The sequence below is a fragment of the Procambarus clarkii genome, chromosome 87, assembly GCF_040958095.1.
Source record: "Procambarus clarkii isolate CNS0578487 chromosome 87, FALCON_Pclarkii_2.0, whole genome shotgun sequence".
In the NCBI taxonomy this organism is placed as follows: Eukaryota; Metazoa; Arthropoda; class Malacostraca; order Decapoda; family Cambaridae; genus Procambarus; species Procambarus clarkii.
In genome coordinates this window covers 135,001-159,632 of record NC_091236.1, presented here as the reverse complement: position 1 = coordinate 159,632, position 24,632 = coordinate 135,001, and the positions used below count along the sequence as shown (strand labels likewise).

Sequence of the window (24,632 nt, the reverse complement as noted above, 5' to 3'; positions counted from 1 at the left end):
AGACTTTGCGCAGTATCTCCAGGAGCCTCAGAGGGGAGTGGGAATCCCCTCACCGGTAGGCCAGCATCCCCAGTGTGGAATATAACAGAAACCTCTTACCATCTCACCCCAAAATCCTTCCCCCTCCCCCCAATCACCTGCACCTCCCTACCCAGTAGAGATCGTCCCCAGACCATGCCCCTCCTGCTCCTCAATCTCAGGCCCTCCTTCATCCCCAACTCTTTCCCACACCCCATGCCCTCCAATGTTTCTACAGCCCATGCCCTCCCATGTTTCTCCAGCCCATGCCCTCCCCAGTACCCCAACCCAAGCTCTCCTTCCTACCACACCCCCCCCCCCCCTCACTACCTGCCGCCCTCCCACCCAAGGCTCTCCTTCCCTCCCCAACCCCTGACCTCCCAGCCCTCCCTTCCTCGGGCTCCCCTTCATTCTCCCACAAATGGCCTCCCTCCCCCCATCATTCTCCAACCAATGGCCTCCCTCCCCCCCCCCATTTCAACATGCCCCTCCTGCATCCCCCCACCCGAAGACCCTTGTAGCTTCTCCATACTGGATTCTCCCAGCCCCCTCTCATCCCAGTTCCCCCAGGTCCTTCCTAGATCCTCCCAGCCCCCTCTCATCCCAGTTCCCCCAGGTCCTTCCTAGATCCTCCCAGCCCCCTCTCATCCCAGTTCCCCCAGGTCCTTCCTAGATCCTCCCAGCCCCCTCTCATCCCAGTTCCCCCAGGTCCTTCCTAGATCCTCCCAGCCCCCTCTCATCCCAGTTCCCCCAGGTCCTTCCTAGATCCTCCCATCCCGGACACCCCTTGGCCCCCTACTCCAGTGGAATCAACAGAAACTGAGGATGGAAAGAAGAGTCAGTTTCAAGTTAATGTACTCGAACTAAGATTGGATTACAAACAAGGCAAGTGACCTTAGGGAAAGAGTGCAAGAAGGGAAACCGGATATAATTTGACTGACAACAGAAACGAAACTCTCAGGAATTTTTGAAAAATATATAAATTCAGGGAAACTTGGCTTATTAGGCAAATCGGGCCTTGTATAGGAGGCCTAGTACTGCGTTCTGGCTACTAGGTACAACATATATATATATATATATATATATATATATATATATATATATATATATATATATATATATATATATATATATATATATATATATATATATATATATATATATATATATATATATATATATATGTCGTACCTAATAGCCAGAACGCACTTCTCAGCCTACTATGCAAGGCCCGATTTGCTTAATAAGCCAAGTTTTCATGAATTAATGTTTTTTCGACTACCTAACCTACCTAACCTAACCTAACCTAACTTTTTCGGCTACATAACCTAACCTAACCTATAAAGATAGGTTAGGTTAGGTTAGGTAGGGTTGGTTAGGTTCGGTCATATATCTACGTTAATTTTAACTCCAATAAAAAAAAATTGACCTCATACGTAATGAAATGGGTAGCTTTATCATTTCATAAGAAAAAAATTAGAGAAAATATATTAATTCAGGAAAACTTGGCTTGGTAAGCAAATCGAGCCTTGCATAGTAGGCTGAGAAGTGCGTTCTGCCTACTAGGTACGACATATATATATATATATATATATATATATATATACATAAATATATATATATACGAACAAGATTAAACGGTCTCCAGGCATATATGCAACTGAAAACTTACACCCCAGAAGTGACTCGAACCCCATACTGCCTGGAGCACTCTGCATCTGATTTACAGGTCACCTTAACCACTTGACCAACACGACCGGACAAAAGAGGATGGTAGCCGAGACTAATTCCCAATCCCTCCGCCGGCACTCTGATGGTAATCTTGGGCATGGTATTTTATCAAATCACCTCATTCTTTGGGGCACACATGAGAAACACAAATGCGAACAACCCTGAACAGTTTCCAGGCATGTATGCAACTGAAAACTCACACCCCCAGAAGTGACTCGAACCCATACTGCCAGGAGCACTCTGTACCTGGCGTACAGGACACCTTAACCACTCGACTAACACGACCGGACAAAAAAGGATGGTAGCCGAGGCTAATTCCCCATCCCCCCGCTGGCACTCTGATGGTAATCTTGGGTATAGTATTTTATCAAATCACCTCATATATATATATATATATATATATATATATATATATATATATATATATATATATATATATATATATATATATATATATATATATAATAAGCCAAGTTTTCATGAATTAATGTTTTTCGACTACCTAACCTACCTAACCTAACCTAACCTAACTTTTTTGGCTACCTAACCTAACCTAACCTATAAAGATAGGTTAGGTTAGGTTAGGTAGGGTTGGTTAGGTTCGGTCATATATCTACGTTAATTTTAACTCCAATAAAAGAAAATTGACCTCATACATAATGAAATGGGTAGCTTTATCATTTCATAAGAAAAAAAATGAGAAAATATATTAATTCAGGAAAACTTGACATATTAGGCAAATCGGGCCTTGCATAGTAGGCCGAAAAGTGCATTCTGGCTACTAAGTACGACATATATATATATATATATATATATATATATATATATATATATATATATATATATATATATATATATATATATATATATATATATATATATATATATATATATATGTCGTACCTAATAGCCAGAACGCACTTCTCAGCCTACTATGCAAGGCCCGATTTGCCTAATAAGCCAAGTTTTCCTCAATTAATATATTTTCTCTAATTTTTTTCTTATGAAGTAATGAAGCTAACCATTTCATTATGTATGATGTCATTTTTTTTTATTGGAGTTAAAATTAACGTAGATATATGACCGAACCTAACTAGCCCTACCTAACCTAACCTAACCTATCTTTATAGGTTAGGTTGGGTTAGGTAGCCAAAAAAGTTAGGTTAGGTTAGGTTAGGTAGGTTAGGTGGTCGAAAAATCATTAATTCATGAAAACTTGGCTTATTAGGCAAATCGGGCCTTGCATAGTAGGCTGAGAAGTGTGTTCTGGCTAATAGGTACGACATATATATATATATATATATATATATATATATATATATATATATATATATATATATATATATATATATATATATATATATATATATATATATCAGGGGTACCACCTCTGGTGCAATTGCAGGGTCCCACATCCTCGAAGAAGAAAACAAAGAGCATTCAGAGAAGATGTTGTGGATTCTCACTGAATACTTTAATCTTTTCTTCTCCTACCACCCCTATTATTTTTTTGTATGCTTCGTTTTATTTATATATATATATATATATATATATATATATATATATATATATATATATATATATATATATATATATATATATATATATATATATATATACATATAATAGATGTATAAAGTTTATTCCTAATGAGGAATATAAAAAGCTAATGAAATAAATGGGTCTCTGGGATCAGGTTTAACAGAGCTGAGGTAGGATTACAGCTCTTATATGCAGTTTCCCCATGTTCTTTATATGCTAATTAATTATATGACAGCTTTTCATATGATAGTTAATTAGTTTCAAGCAACATTTTCATTAAAACATTGAGTCTAGGAGCTTCAGATGAGATGAGGTAGGAAAACAGCTCCTTCTTGCACCTTCACTTGTTACGTTAATCTATAGCCTAATTTACCTGCGTTTACATGACGGCCACTGACACTAGTTGCTTCGACGAGGACAGGAAGCCAGTGCCTTGTCGATGGTCCTCCCATTTGCCTTGACAATCTTTCTCAGTTGGATTTTGAAATTCAACTGAGTCTTTGCATTTACGGTTTCGGCGGGTATGCGGTTCCATGGGTTTATAACCCTGTTGGTGAAAAGCATCTCCTGTTGTCATTCCAATATTGTGCCTTGTCGAGCTTGAAATTGTTGCTCATTGTTTGTGTTACATCAGACTTTCTGAAGAAACTTTTCGGATAACAATCCTCCATATTGATCGGTATTTAAAAGCTTCAATGAGATCTGCCCTGTCATGCCTGGTTTAGAGTGTTGTTAGCCCTGCGGCCCTCAACCGTTTCTGTCATGAGAGATGACTTTCCTCTGGAATGACTTTTGTTTCCCGGTGTCTCCAGAGCAGCTATGTCCTTTGAAAGTGAGGTCTCTATGACTGGATACAGTAATCCAAATAGGGGGCACACCTGAAATGTATACAGTTGAATCACTACCAACTTTTCCTTAAAGTCAAATGTTCGCTTGATTATTTAAAGGGTTTGGTTAGCTTTTTGACTGCTGCTCCTACCTGATGTGCAACATTTAGTGAGTTGCGGATTCTGACTCTGCTGTAATGGAATATTAATTTGGTAGTGGTAGTGTTGGTTGTTATGCCCCACATGCAAGGTCTTTCATTCGTCAGTATTACAAAGCATTGGCCAGTCTTCTGACCATTTGTTGAGTTCATGTAGATCTCTTGGTAGTGCCCATATATCATTATTATTTCTTAATTAATCATATATCTTAAAGTCATCTGCAAATTTGATGATGTGGTTTATAATATCCTCATCTATGTCAGTGATGTAAATGACAAAAAGAGTTGGCCCCAAAATGAACCCCTGAGGTACCTCACTTACCACATTTATCCAGTCAGATTCGGACCCATTTAGTATGTCCCTTTGTGTTCTTTATTTCAACCATTGTTTTATCATTTCAACTATTTCAACCATTTTACTTAGTTTAGAACCCTTGTCTTATTTTAAATATAAAAACTTGAATGAAAATCCAAGGATTAATCAGCAAGATTCAGATAATTAATCAAATTAAAATCTAAAGAGTTCATCAGCAAAGGTTCACATGATTAACCTAATTAGGAAATCAATAAACTAAAATTCAGATAATAAGTTGAAGTAGAAATTCATTAATTAGGCATATTATGATTGCAATACAATAATATCATAGGGTAATAACACAAGTTGGATACATATATGCAATGTTCACACACAAAATATTGAGATGAAAATGCTGATAGAACAATCTTAAAAATCAGTTAATAGTACAGTAATATTACGAAACACAAAAAATATAAAATAGTTAATATTATTAAGCAAATGTATATAAATAAGAATTTATTTAAATAGATGAATAATATTAATACAGAGCAGAATTTAAATTTAGATAATTAATTACATTAAGATTTCAATAATTTGTCAAATTAATAAATTAATAAATCAATAATTTATTCAAATTAAATCACTATGAATTTTACTAATAACAGTTAAATGGGGAAATCTACGTATTATAAGGAACTAATATAAAAAATATAAGACATATACCATTTGTGGAAAAATGATGAATATATGCATGGAGACGTGACTGAGGAGTTAGGAACTGTTTAGCATACAATTATATTTATTAATCAATAGGTCGAAGAAAAAATAAAGACAAATTTAAGAAAAGCTCAGACAAAGTAAAATATGGTCACTCATATGATGAGTGACCTTAGTGTTCTGACCCCCTTCCTTTCCAGCTCGTTGTTGTCGTGAAGGGGCTTGGTGGGCGATTGCTGGGTTGAGATGTTCCATGGAACCGTCCTCTGTCCTTTTGTGGCCTTATGCTCCAGCTGCCGTCTTCAGTAATTGTGCTGCTTGCTACTTCCTCTTCCTTATTCATTTTTCCTCCCTCTCTTCTCCTTTCTCATTGTCTTTACCGCCGACCTTTTGCCATTCTTGATTATTCTTCCGGACATCTTCTGTTTTGACGCCTCGGTGTTTGGGGAGGCACATTCTCTCACCCGTAGAACTGTGGTACCCGTCATTGCGAGCAAGTGGGCGCTTTTATTGTCAATGCTCGCCTTTGTTGGTGAACCCGATCTCGCTGGACTGATGGTTCTTAAGGTGGCGATTGCGGGGTGTATACTTATGATACACTTCTGGGGATGTTTTGTCTGGATTCCTATCCTCTAATTGTGGCTTTATGTTGGGTATGGTGGCTTATTCGTGAATGAAATTATTACCTACTAGTTTCTATGTTGCTGAATGCAACATAGAACTTTTACAACTTTTTGCAACAAAATGTTGCAACAACTTTCCTGGTTCGTGGGTTTGGTGATCAAGCCCTCGAGTCGAACTGTGTTGGAAGATCGAACTCTGCAGCCCTCGCTACATTGGGCCCAGACCAAGCTACTCCTTTGACCCTTCCAACTACCCCCTTCCGCTCCCCTCCCTCGTCTGTGGTAGGGTGGTAGGGTTGAGCCCCAAGCTCCCAGTGGTGACCACTTCATCACCTAGAGCGGCTACTTCTTTCATTGTGACAACTGGGCCTTTTACCCCCCACGACCCTCTCACTGGGGATGTTCGGCAGCGACCCCGTCACAGACACACTTCAACAATTCCTTCCAGTGCTAATATGGACCCACGCCTTGTTCGGTTCTGCTACATGGACACATACTTTGATCTCAACCATCTGGATTCTATACATCCTGGCGATTTCTTCCTTCATAAACACCTCGTTGATTCGGTGGATGCCTCTGTTACTTTTAACCCCACCCATTTTGGTACACGTCGTTGCTGCTCCTTCTCAGGATGCTTTTGCCCGCTTTGTCATATCGTCCATCATTGGGGAGAACCCTGTTAGGGTCTTCAAAAATGCCCGGTTAAATGTCAGTATTAGCACTGTTATCCTCCCACACCATGCTGCAACTGGTGTTAGGGACCTGAAAGACAGCCACAAGGATATTAAGCATACCCTTGAAACCCAAGGCCATTCTGTCCTCCAAGTTGGTACGTTCACTCGATCCCCTCATAGCAGTCGTCATCAGCCTCTTCGAGTTGTGATGATCACTTTTGATAGTATCTTGAGGTTATCTTGAGATGATTTCGGGGCTTTTTAGTGTCCCCGCGGCCCGGTCCTCGACCAGGCCTCCACCCCCAGGAAGCAGCCCGTGACAGCTGACTAACACCCAGGTACCTATTTTACTGCTAGGTAACAGGGGCATAGGGTGAAAGAAACTCTGCCCATTGTTTCTCGCCGGCGCCTGGGATCGAACCCAGGACCACAGGATCACAAATCCAGCGTGCTGTCCGCTCGGCCGACCGGCTCCCATAGTAGGACCCATCTGCCTTCTATAATTCCTGCTTGTGCCAAATGCTCCGTTTAGGAAAATATTTCCTCTCCTAGACTTTGCAATAAGTGCTGGAAATTTGGATATGGTGACCTCAAATGCACAAGAGCAGTGTCTCTATGCGCCATGTGTCTCTAAGACGGAGTGCTCTTCTTCCCAGGCTCACTGCCTCAATTGTGGTGATGCCCACCTTACCTTCTCCTGTGCGTGAATAAGTTACAAATTAGAGGAAGCCATCCTCAATTTGAAGCACCGCGATCGTATGTCTTTTCCTGGGGCGAGGCGCCAACTTCATTGTCTCTCTTCTTTCGCTAGCAATATCTTATGCTCAGATGTTTCGTTCCACCTCTTCTTGCCCTTCCCTCCTTTCTCAGTCTCACGACCGTTTCCAGGCCTTGAACCCGGACACGCCCACTCTTCCACCGACTCCTTCTCTGCTCCTTCACGTTGTGAACCAAGCGGTCCTCCTCCTGGTTCTCCATCTGGTGTTTCCCTCCTTCCTTCCCAGTCTGCCGTGTCTCCTGTGTCTTCTTTCCCGTCTTCCCCCGATCCTTCTTCCTAGCCTGTCTCTTGGCCCTCCTCGCCGCCTGTCTGTCCAGGCTGTTGTCCATCATCCTTCCAGCAATCTTCATGTTGATCGCTTCTGTTCTCCTTCTCCTGTTGAGGCTATGGAGACTGTCGCCCAGTACGTTGCTGCTGGTACACTTTTCTCTTTAAGTCAGAAACGTAAGCCTGGTTCCTCTCCTTCTTCCTCCCCGGCAGGTTAGAAGGCGTCGCTTTCTTCCCCACCTTCTGACTCCAATCCGAATCTATCACTGCATCCCCTCCCATTTCGGTAGTCTAGCCCCCTGTCCCGGCCATGAAGGTTCCTTTAGCTTTCGATTCTTTCTCGGTTGCTGTCCTTGCTGAGGTGTGCTCCCCAGTTTCTGTCCCCCCCCCCCTGATTCTCTTGACCGCCCCTCTCCATTGCCCCCTCCAGCTCCGGCCCCTGTCTGTCCGCCTCTGGTCCGTCCTTCCACTCCCTTGACTCCATCGTCATTGCTAAATTTACCCATGCCCCCTAACCTTGATTTCACTGATCCTGATCTTCTTTAGTATACTTTGTTTCTTCATTGTTCTCTGTTGCTGTTCTCTCTTATTTTGACAATGTTAATTCTTCAAAGGAATATTCGGGGATTTTATGTCAACTTCCATAAACTCCAACTTCTGATAACATAGTTCTTGCCACTTTGTGTATGTCTCCAAGAGCCAGTGCTTGCTGCTCGTCCTAGTCACTTTTGTGGTTATTCCTTTTTCTCCCCTTCCTCCAGCTTTTGCTGGGGCCCATAAATCTACTGCTCTCTTGATTCGTACTGACATTCCCTTCGTCACCCTACTTTTTCCGTCGCCTATCCAATGTTATGTAGTCCGTATCTTCGTGAGTAAATAGTACACAGTCTGTTCCATTTATCTTTCCCCTAAAGTCCCACATTTCCTGATCTTAACCCGTTGGATTCCTTACCACAGCCTGTGCTTCTGTTGGGTGATCTCAACTAATCAAAAAATAAAAAATAAAATGTTTATTCAGGTAAAGTACATACATACAAGGTGAGATACAAACATTGATGGATTTATAGATAGAGCTAGTACATACAATGCCTAAAGCCACTATTACGCAAAGCGTTTCGGGCAGGAAAAACACTAAGACTAAAACTTAATTTCTAATTGAGATTAAAGTATATAAATTGTATTGAAAAAAAGGGGGGAAACATGGCAGAAAAATAGCAAATATACAATTTAGTCAACAAACAGCATTGTTTAAAATAGTAGACATGGGTTGACTTTTAGGGGTAAGGTAGGTTACATGGAGTTAATTAGGTAGTACATAGTTTTAATCTTAAACTGGTTGGGAGAGGTACAGTCTTTAACATGATTGAGAAGGTCATTCCACATTCTGGATCCCTTGATTTGTAGAGCATTTCTAGTTTGATTAAGTCGTACTCTTGGAATATCAAGTAGGTATTTGTTTCTGGAGTGGTGCTCATGGGTTCTGTTACAACCTTCTAGGAAGCTTTTAAGATCAGGATTTACATTACAGTTCAGTGTTTTATATATATAAAATACACATGAGAGGATGTGCAGTGACTTAATATTTAACATATTCAGAGATTTGAGTAAGGGTACCGAGTAATGTCTGGGGCCAGAGTTAGATATTGTTCTAATTAGCAGCTTTGAGTAATTAGAGGATGTAAATGATTTTTTGTAGTAGAACCCCCAAGCACAAATAACATAGTTGAGATAAGGATAGATGAGAGAGTAATAGAGCGTCACCAGGGCAGGGCGAGGTACATAATATCTGATCTTAGAAAGAATTCCAACAAATTTGGAAACTTTTTTTATATATTTAGAATGTGTTCCTGTAAATTCAGCTTATTGTTAATGAGAAGGCAAAAATTTGGGTATTGTTTATCCTGAGATTTATTTGATTTGAGGATTTACTGCCAAACAAAATATAGAAAGTTTTGTCAACGTTGGGGTGAGTTTGTTGACAGTTAGCCAGAGATGGACTATATTTAGCTCAGTATTCATTCTGACATTTAGAGCGAGGGGGTCAGGACTGGAGTAGATAAAGGTTGTGTCGTCAGCAAAAAATAATTGGTTTGAGGTGTTGGGAGGCATTTGGAAGGTCATTAATGTAGATGAGAAAGAGGAGAGGGCCAAGTATGCTGCCCTGAGGAACACCAATGTTGATGGATAGGGTGGGTGAAATAGAATTATTCACAGAAACATACTGCAGCCTATCAGTAAGGTAAGACTTAAGGTATTGCAGGGAGTGAGCTCTAAATCCATAATGATGTAACTTAAGAAGAAAGTTTTGGTGGTTGACGGTGTTCAAAACCCTTATGCAGGTCCACAAATTACCCAACAGGAAACTCAGTTTTATCAGGAGCTGCATGTATCAAGTTAATCATACTAATAAGTGCATCGTTAGTGCTTTTTTGGGTCTGAAGCCATATTGACAAGAGCTAAGCATATTGTGTTTGGCTAGATAAGAGTAAAGCTGCTTGTAGATTAGTTTTTCAAATATTTTTGCCAAGTTTGGCAGAATTGATATAGGTTTAAAGTTGTTGACATCAGTGAGATCACCACATTTGTGGACAGGGGTTACTCTCGCTTTTTTTTTTTTAGAATATCTGGAAAGGTTTGGAGTTCAAATGAACTGTTGTAGAGCAATGCCATGGCAGGAGCTAAAGATCTTTAGTTTTTTTTTTTTGTAAATTAGAGTTGGTATCTCTTCAAGGGCATTAGACTTAGTTTTAAGGGAAAAGATTATCTCATTAACATCAGAGGAATTAGCAGGCGTTAGGTACAGAGACTCTGGATAGTTACCTGTAAGATAGACCTGAACATTAGTACTGGAAGATGGAATATTATTTGCAAGGGATGACCCAATTGATGAGAAGAACCTATTGAACTCAATAGCAGAATCAGAGGCTGAAAGCAGATCATCGTTATTGGACAGGAGTATTGGTTTGTTATTTAAAATCTTCTTTGATCCCAATATTTGTGAAATTGTGCTCCAAGTTTTCTTAATGTTGCCCTATGTTTGGGTAAATTTATCTTTGTAGTAATTCATTTTGGCTCTTCTAATTATTTTAGATAGCAATGATGAGTAATTCTTTGAAAATTCTTTGGAGACGATTCCTAACCTATACATCTTCTCAAGGTCATGTTTTTTATTAATAGATTTAAATATCCCCTTTGTAAACCAATAATTGTTTAGCCTTTTAGTTGTGACTTGTTTCGTTAGCATAGGACAGCGGGTGTTATAAAGGTTTAGAGTTTTTTGAAGAAATGATTGCACTGCTAGGTTGATGTCCCCTATGTTACCTAATTCGAACTCCCAGTTGATATTAGTAGCAACAGCTATAAAATTGCCTATAGCAGTTTCATGTCGGCATACCCTCTCTGGTGATGCTCTGGCGAACACCCGGGCCCACCTTCTCGAACCGTTTGTCCTCTCTTCTCGGTCTCTTCCGAATTCTGGTAAACCCACTCATTTGGAATCCCACACTCGCACCCTTTTCAGTCTTGAGGTTTCTCTCTTCGTGTCTTCTCTTTACGTAGATTTCACATGGCAGGTTATTGACATCAATAACATTTAATAATTTCCCTTTCCTTCACCAGGTGACAGTTTGCCAATGCAGCAACCCGTTCTCGCAAATTTAATAAGTCAATATTGACTTATTAAATATGTGCATAGGTGACATACTTAACATAATAGTTTCCCTTGAAAAGCTTCATAGAAAACACCGACCTTACCTAACCTACTTAGTATGTTAAGATAAGCATCTTATTGCTTCGTAATTACAATTATTACCTAACCTATACCTAAAATAGGTTAAGTAACAATTGTAATTACGAAGCTATAAGATGCTTATTTTAACATACTAAGTAGGTTAGGTAAGGTCGGTGTTTTCTATGAAGCTTTTCAAGGGAAACTATTATGTTTAGTATGTCACCTATGCACGCAACTAATAAGTCAATATTGACTTATTAAATTTGCGAGAACGGGTTGAATGCAGACTGGAACCTATTTACCCTCCATGCTTCTCTTTCCGACTTATCCACTCTGTCTCTCCCTCGAGCCTTCCTCCTTTTTCATGACACCGTATTCGACGCTGCCCTCTGCTCTATTCCTCGCTCTACCTCCCAGGGCACCCGGAAGTGCGTTCCCTGGTGGAATGAAAACTGTGATCGGGCTGTCCGGTGTAAGCGAGCAGCCTAGAAGAAACCCCAACGCTGGCAGACGGCTGATTCTTTTATTTTGTTTTGGAAGGCAAGTGCGGTGGTCTGTAGGACCATCCATACTGCTAGACGTGAGTGTTGGAAATCTTATGTCTCCACCATTAAGTCCGATACTCCTGTCACAGAACTGGAAGCAAATCCGCAAGATAGTGGGTAAGTTTGTTCCAGATGTCTCACCAGTCCTTTATCTCCGTGGTACTCATGTCGCAATTTCAGTGACGGTCGTGACCAAACTGGGTTCCCACTTTTCGACTGTTAGCTCTGGTTCTCATCTTTCTCAATCCTTCCTTCTTCCTAAACCCGTTCTTGAAACTCATCCCTTAGATTTCCGCGCTCATCTTTCATTTCCCTATAACGATCCTTTCTCTCTCTTCGAACTTCAGTCTGCTCTGCCTCTGCGGTTCTACAGCAGCGGGCTCAGAGGACATTCATTATGAGATGCTTCGTTATCTCCTTCCATGCACATCTGATGTTTTGGTGAACTTGAAGGTCAATATTCGTTCTGCTTATACTGCGAAGACCTCCGTTGTTGCTGTCCTGGAAAAAGGCGTATGACACCTCCTTGAGCTACCATATTCACCCAAATTCGTTATTTTGGCCTTCGTGGTAATCTTTCTCTCTTTCTCCAAAGCTTCCTTTCTAGTTGTTTCCTTAGAGTGAGGCTTGGTACCACTCTCTCTGCCTCTTTTCGGCAATACGAAGATGTGCCTCAAGATAGTGTTCTGAGCACTACTCTTTTCCTGGTTGCCGTAAGTGGTGTTCTTTCCTCCCTTCCTTCTGGCAGCTTCTCCGTTCTCTATGTCGACGATCTTACCCTCTGCTGTCGAGGTGATGATTCGCCTTTCCTTCACCGGCAGTTTCAACTTGCGATTGATGCCGTATCGTCTTGGGCCACCAATCATGGCTTCAAGTTCTCTACAACTAAAACTTGTGCTATGACTTTTACTGGGAACCAGGTCGTTCTTCGTCCCCCTCTGTCGCTTTATGGTAATCTCCTTTTTATACAAAAGATTCTGCTAAGCTTTTTGGGATAATCTTTGACACTTGTTTTTGTCTTGGTCGCCCCATATCTCTTACCTCCGAGTTGAATGCTCTAATCCTGTATGTTGAAACTGGCGTCCTGTCTCTTCAGGATCGCCGTGATCGCTACTGTCTTTGCTACCTTGCACGGTCCTTACAACACCCTTACTCTCACTTTTGTCGTGCCTTGACCTTTACCCCCTCCGGTAGTTCCTGGTCCCCTTCACCGCCTACCTCTTTCTGTACAGATGTCTCGCTTACAAAATCCTCTTTCGGTTCGTGTTACCAATATTTCACCTAGTGTCGTTCCGGCTTTGCCCACGTGAAGGGTCCCCTTTCCTCAATTTTGTAAAACCTTGACCCACTTAACTGAATCTATTACCCCTACCCCGACAGATTTGAAACACCTTGAACACTTTTCTTTACACTCCCACTCCATTTCCGTTTTCACCGATGGGTCTAAGTGAGCAGACGATGTAGGCTACTCTTTTTTTCCTGATCACACCTATATGTGTCGCCTGCCTCCGGAGACTAGCATCTTCACGGCAGAACTTGATGCTATGCTCTATACTTTTCGTCAACTGCTTTCTCGCTGTCACTCCTCCTTTGTTGTTGTAGTTGACTCTCGCAGTTACTCATGGCTCTGGAGTCTCTTAATCCAGTCCATCCTGTGGTAGTCGAAATTCAACATTGTCTGTTTTTTTATCTCCAGTAGATTTAAGACAGTGGAGTTTTGTTGAGTTCCCAGCCATATTGGTGTGTCCTTAAATGAGCGTGTGGATGCTGCTGCTAAGGAAGCTATAGGCAACTGTCTTATTTCCCGTAAAGATATTCCTTAGTCCGACTTTTACCAAATTATTTAGTCCTCCATTCTTGGCCCTTGGCAGAGTCGTTGGTCTTCTGTGACTGGTAATAAACTGCACGCTCTTAAGAGTAGTGTGTCCCCTTGGTCTTTCTCCTACCACCGTAACCGGCAGTGGGAAACGGCTCTGGCGAGGTTACGCATTGGCCATATATGTTTAACTCACGGACACTTAATGGAGCGCCGCCCTGCTCCTTATTGTCCAAACTGCATTGTCCATCTTACGGTCATACATATCCTTGTTGAATGTCCTGACTTTCAAGACATACATGTGTCTTGCTTCCCGACCGTCCCTCGCAATGACTTCTCCCTTGATAGAATTCTTGATGAATCGGAAAACCTTTGATGTCGTTCACCTTATGCGTTTCTGTTCCCGTATTGGCATCCTTATTGATATTTAGCACCCTATGATTATTCCTTACATTTGATGGTGATACATAGCCTTCCTGGCTTGGTTCTTTCTTTAGATAATTTCTTACTGACTTAGGGTTCTGACTACCGGAACCCTAACTTAGGCCGAGTTAGGGTCCCGGTATTACAGTTGGGTTCATTCTCGACTCATAATCAAGAATTTCGGGTTCAAATCCCGGATGGGACAAAAATATTTGGCACCTGTTTACCCAGCAGTAAATAGGTACCCAGGAGTTAATCAGCTAGTTGTGTGGTTGCATTCTAGGGTGGATCAGTAATTCAAATTTTAGGGGACCTCGATAAAAGCCTAATGTGCATATGCATGTGCACCAGGTGCCAGTCACCCAACACAATGAATTATTATTATTAATTCAATATGATGATTTTGGAATCGACATCGGAAGTTTATAGGATTTCAGCTATACCAGTCAAGAAAAATTTATTAGAGAAACAAATCAGATTTATCTCCTGGTAACCTTGACAACACAGCTATTTTTTTTAACCAGCATGTCAATGCACTAGTGCTTATATTATCCAAAAATAATAATTCTGGTAAAGACTGTAGATGAAAGTCATAAAATTTTGCTGACATGCTTAACTCATGCTTATTTTCTCTCGGCTCCTCTCAGGAACCCATTGTTTTCTGTATGACCAAAGTTCCCGGCCGAGCATCAACGGTACAGGCGTGCAAGGGTTCAGGTACCCACCGGGCCCCTGGCAGCCCCCCCCAGTAGTCACCACCTTCACCGGGATCTGTGTTAATGTTTACGCATACACTCTCGCTCCGGGTCACCGTGCTTGGTCGTACTTGGTGAGTCACACATCACACTAGTCACTTCCCCTCTATATCATGCATGGTATAATGACACACATCATTTTGTGCTAATTTATTTATAATTTATAGGGAAAACTGTGCTAAAAACATCCTCATTATCCGGATGAATAAATGCTTTGTAAAGCTGAAAAATTAAACTATGATGCAGTCCATCACTCTCTCTCTGTATTCCTCTAGATACATGTACACCACGTACTCACTCACTCACTCTCACTCTCTCTCTCTCTCTCTCTCTCTCTCTCTCTCTCTCTCTCTCTCTCTCTCTCTCTCACAAGAGAGAGAGGATTTACATGAATATAAGAACTCATGTATATATTATGACGTGTTGTAGATAGCGCAGCAAATACCTGGCAGCTGTTGTTTTCCTATTGCACATTAAACAAACAAAAAGTGAAACAAAGTAAATAACACTACTAAAGTTTTTTCCGGTGTGATAGTTGCAGGAGTAAACAATAGGCATCAATAATTAAATTCTTTACTTATAATAATAATAATAATCATAACAAAATAATAAATCCTGAAAACTTGGCTTACACAGAAAAATAAACAAACTTACTACTTACGTTACTTTATAAAAAAACAAGTCTGACTATACACTATGTACAATAGGCTGAACATCCACCATCACTCGTCATGCAAGACCACATCGAGTGAAAGAGATGTGTAGAACCCGAGAGAGCACCAGTAGTATTCTGTCTGCTGGGTCGTTGTTGCTGTTGTTGTTTTTTATTCAGCTACTCGGAACAATAAGTTCCAAGTAGCACGGGCTATGGTGAGCCCGTTGTGGACTTACCTGGCACAGGAGCGGGGCTGTAACTTGTCTCTCTGCTGGTCATTGTTGTTGTTGATGTTGACATAAATCCGTTCGTTTCCGTGACTGTTACATCTAGAAAGGGCAGTTTCCCATCCTTCTTCATCTCGTAAGTGAAACTCAACACAGAATTCCGCTCGAATGCCTTCTTCAGCTCCTGCAGACGTATAACATCAGGTATCTGTGTAAAAATGTCGTCAACATACCTGCAGTATATGGCAGGTTTCAGGTTCATGTCAACTAAGACCTTCTGTTCGATGGTACCCATGTAGAAGTTCGCAAACAGGACACCTAGGGGAGAACCCATGGCGACCCCATCTACTTTCTTATACAAGTGCCCATCGGGGCTCAAGAAGGGTGCCTCTTTAGTACAAGCTTGGAGTAGTTTCCTTAGAATGTTTTCTGGTATGTCAAGAGGAGTACAAGCCGGATCACGATACACTCTGTCCGCTATCATCCCGATTGTTCCTTTCTAGATGTAACAGTCACGGAAAGGAGCGGAGGTTTCCACACTGCAGTCTACCCTAAGGAAACAAACATAGGAATGTGCCTCAATGCCAACAGTGACTGACAAGACAGGTACAAGAGGAGTGTTGTCAAATTCTGATGAAGAACTCTGTAGGGTCAGGCAGGTCCTACTCAACAACGGCTTCTCCAATGGTTTCGTTGAAAACATCATAAAAAGAAAGGTGAAACGCCATGCAACCTCTGAAGAGTCAACTAACACAACACCTGTACCTCCTATTAGACTATTTTACAGGAACTTCTTTTCCACAGCTCATAAAACGGAGGAAAGGGTCCTGAAAGATATTGTTAATAGGAACGTTATCCCTACAGACAAAAATCAGAAGATACAATTGACGATTTACTATAAAACCAAAAAAACGGCCAACCTACTCATGAAAAACTTGCCAGACACAAAGCAGAACGCCTTAAAGGAGAGCAACGTCGTCTATGCCTTCAATTCCCACTTGGGGACTGTATGCCCCAAAGAACTCAGTATATAGGCACGACAACAACATCTCTTTCCAGGCGATTAACGATGCATAAGCATTAGGGCTCCATTAACGAACATATAATCTCTTCCCACAACCAGATCATCACCAGAGAAGTCTTAACAAACAACACAGAAATCATCGATAGATACAGCGATAGCAGGTGGCTCGACATCTGCGAGGCACTACACATCAAAAAGTCAACATCAGCAATCAACAGCCAATTAATGCACAACTATATTCTACCCACTTCAAGACTCCGCTCCAATATAGAAGCATCAAGAGGAAGTATAGGCCAATAGGCTCTTTGCAGTTACTTCCATTCATATGCTCTCATATATCCAATTAATACCCATTGTTCCGTGTTCTGTCTTGTGTTCGTCAAAGGTTTGTTCACTTCATCCAAAACTGTTGCAACATATCACCTCACCCAAGTGCGAGTATATACGACAAGGTGTATAAGTGTTAGCATAAGTAAAACATAGGTATATGACCGAACCTAACCAACCCTACCTAACCTAACCTAACCTATCTCTATAGGTTAGGTTAAGTTAGGTAGCCGAAAAAGTTAGGTTAGGTTAGGATAGGTAGGTTAGGTAGTCGAAAAACAATTAATTCATGAAAACTTGGCTTATTAGGCAAATTGGGCCTTGCATAGTAGGCCTAGAAGTGCATTCTGGCTACTAGGTACGACATATATATATATATATATATATATATATATATATATATATATATATATATATATATATATATATATATATATATATATATATATATATGAATGAAAACTCACACCCCAGAAGTGACTCGAACCCATACTCCCAGAAGCAACGCAACTGGTAACTACAGGGCGCCTTAATCCGCTTGACCATCACGGCCGTCAAAAAGTACAAAAGTTTTCATTCGCATATAGTCCTGGGGACCATTCAGGCTTGTTCGCATATATATATATATATATATATATATATATATATATATATATATATATATATATATATGTCGTACCTAGTAGCCAGAACGCACTTCTCAGCCAACTATGCAAGGCCCGATCTGCCTAATATGCCAATTTTTCCTGAATTATTATATTTTCTCTATTTTTTTTTTCTTATGAAATGATAAAGCTACCCATTTCATTACGTATGAGGCCAATTTTTTTTTATTGGAGTTAGAATTAACATAGATATATGACCGAACCTAACCAACCCTACCTAACCTATCTTTATAGGTTAGGTTAGGTTAGGTAGCCGAAAAAAGTTAGGTTAGGTTAGGTTAGGTAGGTTAGGTAGTCGAAAAAACATTTATTCATGAAAACTTGGCTTATTAGGCAAATTGGGCCTTGCATAGTAGGCTGAGAAGTGCGTTCTGGCTACTAGGTACGACATATATATATATATATATATATATATATATATATATATATATATATATATATATATATATATATATTATTAAATATGACCGAAAAAGTAAGATTAATAATTCTAACACGAATTTTCTCAATCTTTCGTACATTACGCTTCACTGTTGGAGGTAAATCAAAAATCACTTCTCCAAAATTCATTTTTATTTCTAGTCTGACGCGACACGGGCGCGTTTCGTAAAACTTATTACATTTTCAAAGACTTCACAAATACACAACTGATTAGAACTTACGTATCTCTGATTTTATATCTACATTTGAGTGAGGTGGGAGGGGTGATGTGGCATTAACACAAGACAGAACAAGAGGGGATATTAATAGGGTATTAAAAGTATCAACACAAGACAGAACAGAAACAATGGGTATTGAATAGAAGTGTTTGTAGAAAGCCTATTGGTCCATATTTCTTGATGCTTCTATATTGGAGCGGAGTCTTGAGGTGGGTAGAATATAGTTGTGCAATAATTGGCTGTTGATTGCTGGTGTTGACTTCTTGATGTGTAGTGCCTCGCAAACGTCAAGCCGCCTGCTATCGCTGTATCTATCGATGATTTCTGTGTTGTTTACTAGGATTTCTCTGGCGATGGTTTGGTTATGGGAAGAGATTATATGTTCCTTAATGGAGCCCTGTTGCTTATGCATCGTTAAACGCCTAGAAAGAGATGTTGTTGTCTTGCCTATATACTGGGTTTTTTGGAGCTTACAGTCCCCAAGTGGGCATTTGAAGGCATAGACGACGTTAGTCTCTTTTAAAGCGTTCTGTTTTGTGTCTGGAGAGTTTCTCATGAGTAGGCTGGCCGTTTTTCCGGTTTTATAGTAAATCGTCAGTTGTATCCTCTGATTTTTGTCTGTAGGGATAACGTTTCTATTAACAATATCTTTCAGGACCCTTTCCTCCGTTTTATGAGCTGTGGAAAAGAAGTTCCTGTAAAATAGTCTAATAGGGGGTATAGGTGTTGTGTTAGTTGTCTCTTCAGAGGTTGCATGGCTTTTCACTTTCCTTCTTATGATGTCTTCGATGAAACCATTGGAGAAGCCGTTATTGACTAGGACCTGCCTTACCCTACAGAGTTCTTCGTCGACTTGCTTCCATTCTGAGCTGTGGCTGAGAGCACGGTCGACGTATGCGTTAACAACACTCCTCTTGTACCTGTCAGGGCAGTCGCTGTTGGCATTTAGGCCCATTCCTATGTTTGTTTCCTTAGTGTAGACTGCAGTGTGGAAACCTCCGCCCTTTTCCATGACTGTTACATCTAGAAAAGGCAGCTTCCCATCCCTTTCCGTCTCGTAAGTGAAACGCAGCACGGAACTCTGCTCAAATGCCTCCTTCAGCTCCTGCAGATGTCTGACATCAGGTACCTGTGTAAAAATGTCGTCAACATACCTGCAGTATATGGCCGGTTTCAAGTTCATGTCGACTAAGACTTTTTGCTCGATGGTACCCATGTAGAAGTTTGCAAACAGGACACCTAGGGGAGAACCCATGGCGACCCCATCTACTTGCTTATACATGTGCCCATCCGGGCTCAAGAAGGGTGCCTCTTTAGTACAAGCTTGGAGTAGTTTCCTCAGAATACTTTCTGGCATGTCAAGAGGAGTACAGGCTGGATCACGATACACTCTGTCGGCTATCATTCCGATTGTCTCGTCCACAGGTACGTTGGTAAACAGCGATTCTACGTCCAACGAGGCTCTTATCCCTGTGGCCCGTGTGCCCCGCAGTAAGCCCGTGTGCCCCCCTATTAGACTATTTTACAGGAACTTCTTTTCCACAGCTCATAAAACGGAGGAAAGGGTCCTGAAAGATATTGTTAATAGAAACGTTATCCCTACAGACAAAAATCAGAGGATACAACTGACGATTTACTATAAAACCAGAAAAACGGCCAGCCTACTCATGAGACACTCTCCAGACACAAAACAGAACGCTTTAAAAGAGACTAACGTCGTCTATGCCTTCAAATGCCCACTTGGGGACTGTAAGCTCCAAGAAACCCAGTATATAGGCAAGCAAACAACATCTCTTTCTAGGAGTTTAACGATGCATAAGCAACAGGGCTCCATTAAGGAACATATAATCTCTTCCCATAACCAAACCATCGCCAGAGAAATCCTAGTAAACAACACAGAAATCATCGATAGATACAGCGATAGCAGGCGGCTTGACGTTTGCGAGGCACTACACATCAAGAAGTCAACACCAGCAATCAACAGCCAATTATTGCACAACTATATTCTACCCACCTCAAGACTCCGCTCCAATATAGAAGCATCAAGAAATATGGACCAATAGGCTTTCTACAAACACTTCTATTCAATACCCATTGTTTCTGTTCTGTCTTGTGTTGATACTTTTAATACCCTATTAATATCCCCTCTTGTTCTGTCTTGTGTTAATGCCACATCACCCCTCCCACCTCACTCAAATGTAGATATAAAATCAGAGATACGTAAGTTCTAATCAGTTGTGTATTTGTGAAGTCTTTGAAAATGTAATAAGTTTTACGAAACGCGCCCGTGTCGCGTCAGACTAGAAATAAAAATGAATTTTGGAGAAGTGATTTTTGATTTACCTCCAACAGTGAAGCGTAATGTACGAAAGATTGAGAAAATTCGTGTTAGAATTATTAATCTTACTTTTTCGGTCATATTTAATAATATATGTCTACAGGAAAGACTGCTACCAAAATATACTAATATATATATATATATATATATATATATATATATATATATATATATATATATATATATATATATATATATGTCGTACCTAGTAGCCAGAATGCACTTCTCGGCCTACTATGCAAGACCCGATTTGCCTGATAAGCCAAGTTTTCCTGAATTAATATATTTTCTCAAATTTTTCTCTTATGAAATGATAAAGCTAACCATTTAATTATATATGAGGTAATTTTTTTTTATTGGAGTTAAAATTAACGTAGATATATGCCCGAACCTAACCAACCCTACCTAACCTAACCTAACCTATCTTTATAGGTTAGGTTAGGTAGCCGAACAAGTTAGGTTAGGTTAGGTTAGGTAGGTTAGGTAGTCGAAAAACAATTAATTCATGAAAACTTGGCTTATTAGGCAAATTGGGCCTTGCATAGTAGGCTGAGAAGTGCGTTCTGGCTACTAGGTACGACATATATATATATATATATATATATATATATATATATATATATATATATATATATATATATATATATATATATATATATATATATATATATATATATATGTCGTACCTAGTAGCCAGAACTCACTTCTGAGCCTACTATGCAAGGCCCGATTTGCCTAATAAGCCAAGTTTTCATGAATTAATTGCTTTTCGACTACCTAACCTACCTAACCTAACCTAACTTTTTCGGCTACCTAACCTAACCTAACCTATAAAGATAGGTTAGGTTAGGTTAGGTAGGGTTGGTTAGGTTCGGTCATATATCTACGTTAATTTTAACTCCAATAAAAACAAATTGACCTCTTACATAATGAAATGGGTTGCTTTATCATTTCATGAGAAAAAAATTAGAGAAAATATATTAATTCATGAAAACTTGGCTTATTAGGCAAATCGGGCCTTGCATTGTAGGCTGAAAAGTGAGTTCTGGCTACTAGGTACGACATATATATATATATATATATATATATATATATATATATATATATATATATATATATATATATATATATATATATATATATATATATATATATATATATATATATATATATATGCAATTGACGATCACAAAACACTGATCATTTTATGCGGAAAATCCACAGAGAAATATGAAATGAGGTGAACGTTTCGGCTTTGTTAAAGCCTTTGTCAACACCAGACTGACTAAGGAGAAGGGAGAAGGGGAGGATATATAGGCCGACACCTGACCAACCCATCCCTAGGGTTGGTCAGGTGTAATTAACCAAAAAAGGTATAGCTTAGCTTAGAATGGTTAAAAAGGATTAAGCGGTCAGAGAATAAGGATGAAAGATTAAAGAAAAGCCTCATGAACACACAATATATGAATATACAATTATAATGAGACATTGTAAGCCTCTCTATCAGAGTTGTTTCTTAAACTGTTGTGCAATATTATAACTTAAAAATGGATCAAGTTTGTACATTCCAGTACTAACATTAAGAAGATTTGGACACTGACTGATTAGAGCAGACTCAATCAAATTCCGTTCCACGAAATCCCCACAATTGGTAATGGTTTTTGCCCCATTCCAGTTAATATTGTGATAGCATAAACTCGTATGTAGATACAATGCATTAGACGTTTGGGCAGTTCTAATACTATAAGCATGTTGTGACAACCGCAATTGTAAGGACTTTCCTGTTTGTCCAAGGTACACAGAATCATAATCATTGCAGGGAATCGAATACACACAACCTGCTGTATCAGGGGAGTTTTTTATTAAATTGGATTTGATCGTACTATTAGTGAACACCAAATTTAAATTAAGTTTCTTAAAAATCAGAGACAATTTTTCAAGTCCATTCGCATAAGGTACCACCAATGAGTTAATAATTTCTGGTTTCGCCTTACGGACGTGATTATAAAACGTACGCTTGGCTTGTTCAAACGAGAAATCCAAGAACCTCTTAGGATATTGTAAACTCTTCAAAATTTTATATATTTTAGCAATCTCTTCATCAAGAAACTCAGGGCTACATACCCTCAAAGCTCGTAGAAAAATTTCTGAAAATACTGCCTGTTTAACTTTACTATGATGATTCGAATAAAAATGAACATACGACCCCACGTTGGTAGGTTTCCTATACACATTAAATTTGAACTTTCTAGTGACTCTATGAATCATAATGTCCAAAAACGGAAGAGTACCATTCTCCTCAGTCTCACAAGTGAATTTTATTGAAGGTACCAAAGAATTGAGTTCATTAAGAAAAACTATCTGGTCTTTGTCGCACGGCCATAAGCACAAAATATCATCAACATACCTAAACCAAACTACATTAGCCGGGATAATCCTGGATAAGATTTTTGTTTCGAAGAATTCCATATACAAATTGCTTAAAACTGGGGAAAGGAGATTGCCCATCGCCATACCAAATGTTTGTTTGAAAAATTTTCCATTAAAACTAAAATAATTGTCTTTTATACACAATTTGATAAGCTCCAATACTTTATTGGTCTGCAAGCTCAAATTATATTTAGGCAGTTGCTCACCTAGAAATTCTAACAGATCATCAACCGGAACTTTAGTGAATAAAGAGGTCACATCGAAACGTATTAGTTTAAAATAAAAATTTAAATTCAGTGTGGATAGCTTATTAACCAAGTCTACATTGTTTGTCAAGTGTGAGTTGGAAATAGTACCAACTATAGGGGACAAAACTTTGACTAACCACTTAGAGAGTTTATAAGCCGCCGAACCAACTGAACTAATAATCGGCCTTGCCGGATTATATGGCTTATGAGTTTTTATAAGACCATACATGTAAGGAAGAGAGGGGGATCGACTTGTTAGCCTAGATATCAACTCTTTATCGCCTTTACACACATTTTTAAGAGTTTTGTTAAAATGTGCAATCACTTTTTCAGTAGATCTCTATTAATCAATAGATAAGTATCCCTGTCTTCCAAGAGTAACTCCATTTTTCGGACATAGTCATCTTTATTCATAATAACTACTGCATTTGACTTATCAGCCTTGGTAATATGTAATGAACTATCTTTTTTGAGATTTTTTATATTACCAAGGCTGATAAGTCAAATGCAGTAGTTATTATGAATTACATATGCTTGGGTTAAACTCTAACAGCTATTGTTCGACCATTCCTGCAGCTTGTCCAGGTCTTCTTGAAGCCTCAAGCTGTCCTCGTCTGTCTTAATCCTTCTCATAATTTTGGCGGCGTCAGCAAACATTGAGAGGAATGAGTCTATACCCTCTGGGAGATCATTTACGTATATCAGAAACAGGATAGGTCCCAGTACAGAGCCCTGTGGGACTCCACTGGTGACTACACGCCAGTCTGAGGTCTCACCCCTCACTGTAACTCTCTGCCTCTTATTGCTTAGGTACTCCATTATCCACTGGAGCGCCCTACCAGTTACTCCTGCCTGTTTCTCCAGCTTATGCATCAACCTTTTATGGGGTACTGTGTCAAAGGCTTTCCGACAGTCCAAAAAAATGCAGTCCGCCCACCCTTCTCTTTCTTGCTTAATCTTTGTCACCTGATCGTAGAATTCTAATCAAGCTTGTAAGGCAAGATTTACCCTCCCTGAACCCATGTTGATGGGTTGTCACGAAGTCTCTTCTCTCCAGATGTGTTACTAGGTTTTTTTTCACAATCTTCTCCATCACCTTGCATAGTATACAAGTTAAGGGCATTGGCCTGTAGTTCAGTGCCTCTTGTCTGTCACCC

General features: G+C 39.9%; 1 protein-coding gene across 1 annotated transcript in view; it reads left to right on the top strand.

The window, feature by feature from the left end:
• The window catches only part of LOC123753771 (uncharacterized), a 230,397-nt gene that overhangs the window by 102,397 nt on the left and 103,368 nt on the right, over positions 1–24,632 (top strand). The window contains exon 4 of the mRNA XM_069317199.1: positions 14,795–14,976. Coding sequence (XP_069173300.1) covers positions 14,795–14,976 — 182 coding nt within the window. The remainder of the gene's footprint in view (positions 1–14,794; positions 14,977–24,632) is intronic.